General features: G+C 34.6%; 1 protein-coding gene across 2 annotated transcripts in view; it reads left to right on the top strand.

The window, feature by feature from the left end:
* mphosph8 (M-phase phosphoprotein 8) overlaps positions 1-5472 on the top strand; it is a 50688-nt gene that overhangs the window by 19794 nt on the left and 25422 nt on the right. For both annotated transcript variants that reach the window (XM_014018986.1, XM_014018985.1), the window contains exons 6-7: positions 2074-2196; positions 4916-5004. In XM_014018986.1, coding sequence (XP_013874440.1) covers positions 2074-2196; positions 4916-5004 — 212 coding nt within the window. The remainder of the gene's footprint in view (positions 1-2073; positions 2197-4915; positions 5005-5472) is intronic.

Here is a 5472-nt window from a genome sequence, read left to right as displayed (position 1 = left end):
GTTCAGAAATGTCTTTCTGTGTCTTACCCTCTTGCTTGAGGGTGTCAGTGATGTCCTTCTGGAGTCTGACCCATGATTGTGGTTTTGAGTAATGAACCAGACTGGGAGTTTTTAAAAGCCTCAGGAATCTTTTGCAGGTGTTTAGAGTTAATTCATTGATTCAGATGATTTGGTTAATAAGACATTTAGAGAACCTTTTCATGATATGCTAATTTTTTGAGATAGGGATTTTTGGTTTTTCTTTACTTTTTTGCCAAAATCATCAATATTAAAACAATAAAAGGCTTGAACTACTTCAGTTGGTGTGCAATGAATCTAAAATATATGAAAGTTTAATGTTTATCAGTAAATTACAGAAAACAATGAACTTTATCACAATATGTTAATTTTTTGAGAAGGACCTGTACAAGTACACTTTACCCAGTCATAGTAAAGTGATTGTAAATTTTAATTGTGATTAAAATTTTTAATCTATGTCCATGCAGCACTAAAATTAATCAGATTTAACTCGATTCCACAGCCCTAATAAAAATATAAGAAAAACATAAAAATGTTTGGACAGAAATAGTAACATAGAGACACATGACATATATAATAATTTTAAACATATGATATCTGCAGATGGTTAACAAGAAAAAATTTTTTCCCTCTAACTCTGGTGTGTAAACAAATAGTTCCCTGCTGCTGCTGTGCATGTACTTTAGYAGGACTGTACATTAGCATTTATAGCACAGGTGCTACAGGTTGGTTTTGTAGCACAGAACAAAAGGTTGTAGCACCAGCATAAAAAGCCTGTTACAATCTCTAAAAAACATGTAGTTCATATCATTACTTAAACACACTGATAAAAGACAGCACTGAAGATTTTGTTCAATTTCATTAAACACATGGTTCATGCAGGGTCTTAAAATGTCTAAAGTCTAAAACTTGAAAATCAAAATTTTAGGCCTAAAAAGTCTTAAAAACACCCAGATTTTCATCCAAGGTCTTAAATTTAATTTGTGAAGTCTTAATTTTTTTAACTTAAGATCATTCCCGAGAAGCGTCGGTTGCATAAATAGAATAAAAGCGCTGTAATCAGAGGTTGACGCGATCTGTCTTCATGAAGTGCTAAGTTTTCTACTGGTCTTTGTACGTGGTTAAACTACAAATCCTGTAATAACTGCAGGCAAAATATGGCACACTTCCATGTTTTCGACCTCTTTGCTGCTACAACCTTATTCACCCGCCTAAAAAACAAAGAAGTTCAGTCATGTGTGTTTTCAATGAGACTTGCATTTAGATGGAAGCGGTCCATAGCAGTCGATATGAAAGTCTCATAGATATGACTGTTTCGTTAAAATAATRTATTGTTCTTATATTGAAATTAAATATTTTTAATAGTTAAACTGATAGCAATAAAATGGTTTCAATGTTAAAATTTTTGGGACCATTTGAATGTTTCTGTTAATGCATTGGTTCAGTCTTAAATGTCATTCCTATTGGTCTTAAAAGGTCTTTAAAAGGTCTTAAATTTAACTTACTGAAACAAGGTTTGGGCATAATTGTATCGTGTGCAATTAATCGTTAGAAAAACAATCGATTATTTTTTGGCACTTGACGATTAATACGATTAATGCCACCAGGCAGACTGACTGGTGCTCCTCTCTGCTTCAAATATGACAAATATTAAAATAAAAGTTCTGTAATTTTTTTTATCAATACAATTTAAAATTTGATCTTACGCCTGAAGTCTCTGATTTTGACACAATTTGGAACAGATTTTTACGAAGAGCAAGGATTTTCCACTAACTTGGTCATGTAACTAGGACATAAGGGCGTCCAGGTTCTCCAGGGGATTAATCGTTAAATTTATCTTTATCCGCTAAATACCACGATTAATCGTGATAAGTTTTTTTGCCAATATTTCCCAACCCTAACTGAAACCTACATGAACCATGTAAACAGTTTTCAACATTAAGTGGGTTTTGGGTAAATATATTTTTACAGTGTATTCAAGCCAACCAAAATAGAGAAGATCATCTAAAAGGTTTTCAACTGGCCTGCTGATGTTCTGTGTTGTGTACCGTATAGACAAGGCCCAAGCCACTCTGAGTCTTGGAATGGACCTCAACCTGGATTGGATGACTCTAGATGACTTCCAGAAACATCTAAATGGAGAAGATGAGATCTTATCGGGGCCACCATTATCACCCAGTGAGTCTTTTTATTTTAAACAACAAAGCTATCATTAATTCATTTTCAAAGCCTGCTTAGCTTTGGGTTGCCATTAATTATTTTTATGGTATTCATATTAAAGGATTTATTTTTGTGCAAAACATTAAAACAATTTTGTAAGCAATTTGTTGAGTCAACTTTGATATTTATTGTTTGACACAAAGGTCAACAGTAAACTAAGACAAATTAATATTTAAATAGTGGTTTAAAGAGCCAACACTGACTAAAGAAGTAAAATGAAGCTTTCAGTGTTGATGTATATTTTTAAAAAGCCAGAATAATGTACATGTGTAGGGATACTGTCTGTAAGAACTAAAGCTTAACGTGAAAATCCTTTTTTAATGCAGCAACTTGGTCATCAAAGTCATCAGAAAATGGAAACAAATATAACACAACCTCAAAATATAAATGTATTAGAAATCCACTGTAAAACACTTTTTAGCACCTTTTTTCCCTGTAATTTTTAGCAGCTTTACGCATTGATTGTATCACTTAGTCAACAAGTCTGCAACATTCCACATTTATAGCTGTGTAAAGCTACAGCAGAAAGATGCTGATGTAATTTCTGTCAATAGGAATAGGAATGTAAGCATGTCACAACCAAGTCTTGTGACAGTATTAACTGTTAGGTTGTATGTAACCCACTGCGCCTGTGTCGGTTGGGAAGGATGTGGCAGGTGGGAGTTCAGTTTTAGATTCAAACATTTACAGTGTGCACAGTCAGTCATTTTAATGGTGACTATTTAAGCGTGGATTCTCACATCATCAGTGTGATTATTGAATTAACACTGGTCACAGAGGATGGCCACAGCTGGGAATTACAAAGTTCCTACCCCATTTGATAAGACATCTTATGAAAGTTAGAAAAATTAGATTAAAATCTCATTATGACTTGGACAAAAAGAAACAGGCAGGCTGTACCCTGCCGCCATCGGGACGAGCGAGGGAAAGGGTGCTGGAATGCGCATGAATGTTCTTCTGACCAAGCTTTACTCCGTGTTTTTAAAAGAAGAAAAGGACCAACAGTACAAACAGGGTTCCCACGGATCCTTAAAAAGTCTTAAAAGGCATTGAATCCATCAATCGAAAAATAAGGCCTTAATTAGCCTTAAAAGGTCTTAAATCAATCTTTCAGAGGTCTTAAAAATGTAACATATTGTAAATAGGACGACTGTATTTGTCTCATATTAAAATAAGTGGTAACATTTATTTTATTTTTAAACAATTTACAAAATTCACCGCAGCTAGTTTTATGTTAAAATAAACATTTGGGTAAAAAAATATTTAAATTTTATTTTTATTTTTTCCACAATTGTGTTTATGGTGAAGTTGGTCTTAAATTTCCTTTCAAGTGGCTTTAAAAAGCATTAAAAAGTCTTAGATTTAACTTGCCTTAAGCTGTAGGAACCCTGACAAAGCTTGCATAGTTTGATCGGACCAACAGACAGGAYGGCATGTCCACCATGAATTGCATTATGAAATTTGAACGACAATACAAGTTGCATGACTTCAAAATGATCAAACTCAAAGCAAGACCCAAGAATGGCTGCGGGGACTAATCCACTGGACAAATATAAAATGGTTAAATGGGCCTTTATCACTGGACAAAGGGTTGTCCTAATGAGAGAACATACGAAGCTAACAAATGTTGAAGGGTCAAAAGATGGTGTTGAAAAGTGGAATATTACTGTTTTCAGGCATATCTCCCTCTGATGCACAGATCTTTATGTTAGAGGCTTTACGATCTGCTGTGATTGACACTGCCTGTACAAGAACTGTTTGTGGAGAAAAATGGCTCGCAGTTTATGTTAGTGGGCTACCTCAAAGAGAATTAATAACCTGTAAAGATGAAAGAGTGCAAGACCTTTCTGGTTGGGGGATTTAAAAATTGTGCAATCCACAAAAGTGGATTTACTAGCAAGAATAGGAGAAACTACTAGATGAAAATAGAGACAAAAATATTTCCAGCATATGTACCGATGCTTTTAAGCAAAACTTCACTGAAGAGAGCAAGTGCTGTTTTGGACATGTTTTTTGGACAACAATGTTTGACCGATTTGTAAAACTTGAACTGATATCTTCCGGACATTATTTAGTAAACTTGAACGGAAAGGAACACAAGTGAAAGCCAGTTAAAATACGGTGAGACACCAAATGAAGACAAAATTCCTGTGACAGAAAACAYGGCGACAAATGATAAAAAGGCAGTACTGCAATAGTCACAAACAATTTGGACATTCCTCAGTTGACAGACTGCAAAAAACTCATCTTGCTCAGGCAACAGTGTAACATAATAAGTAGAAATATTGTTACATAATATTCTAATCTGTTTTGTATTCTTTAAAGAAAGAGGGGAGATTAAGTTGTATGTAACCCACTGCACATGTGTTGATTGTTAGGGATGTGGCAGGTGGGAGGAGTTGAGTTTCAGAGGAAAGAAGTGTACAGTGTGCACAGTTAGCTGGTCATATTAATGGTGACCATTAAAGTGTGGATTCTCACATCAGCTGTGTGATTATTGAATTAACTTTAACGTCTGAACCACACTTGTGTCGTCATTAAATTATATAAAATTAAGCAAGTCTGAATTGGACTTTTCAGTCTTTTTAAATTGCAAAACATTTTCTCTATTTCTAAATAGTAYAACATAAGCTTTAGTTTGTCTAAACCTCATTTGACTCTTCTTTGTGCCGGTCAGGTGAGTTGCGAGATGCTGTGAAAAATGGAGACTACATGGCTGTAAAGTTGGCCTTAAACTCCAAAGAGGACTACAATCTTGAACAGGAGGTATGTACCCTCTTATTCAAACAGTTTAATAGACATTTATAATAAATCATTCATCCAGCCATCCCTTTTTTCTTGGTCAGCTTGTGCCTTTTTTAATTTTGTATTGTTACATACAGTATAACGAAAACTTTCTGAGCTCGCAATTTCAAGACAAAAGCACATTTTGCAGCTTGCACCTTGGTTGCCCTAAGTGTGTGTGTGTGTGTGTGTGTGTGTGTGTGTGAGTGTGTGTGTGTGTGTGTGTGTGTGTGTGTGTGTGTGTGTGTGTGTGTGTGGGAAGGGATGGATCTCATTAAATGAAAATGTACCTTCTTTTAGGGCTGCAACTAACGATTATTTTAATAATCGATTAATCTGTTGATTATTTTTTCTATTAATCGGCCAAATCATTAAAACGCTTAATTACACGAATATGAGTAGATATAAATTAACTCCTTAAGGATGCAAGTTATTGATAATGAATTAATC

Source organism: Austrofundulus limnaeus, unplaced genomic scaffold, assembly GCF_001266775.1.
Source record: "Austrofundulus limnaeus strain Quisiro unplaced genomic scaffold, Austrofundulus_limnaeus-1.0 Scaffold206, whole genome shotgun sequence".
NCBI lineage: Eukaryota > Metazoa > Chordata > Actinopteri > Cyprinodontiformes > Rivulidae > Austrofundulus > Austrofundulus limnaeus.
Note: the sequence above shows the minus strand (reverse complement) of the source record. Positions and strands in the feature narration are given on the sequence as shown.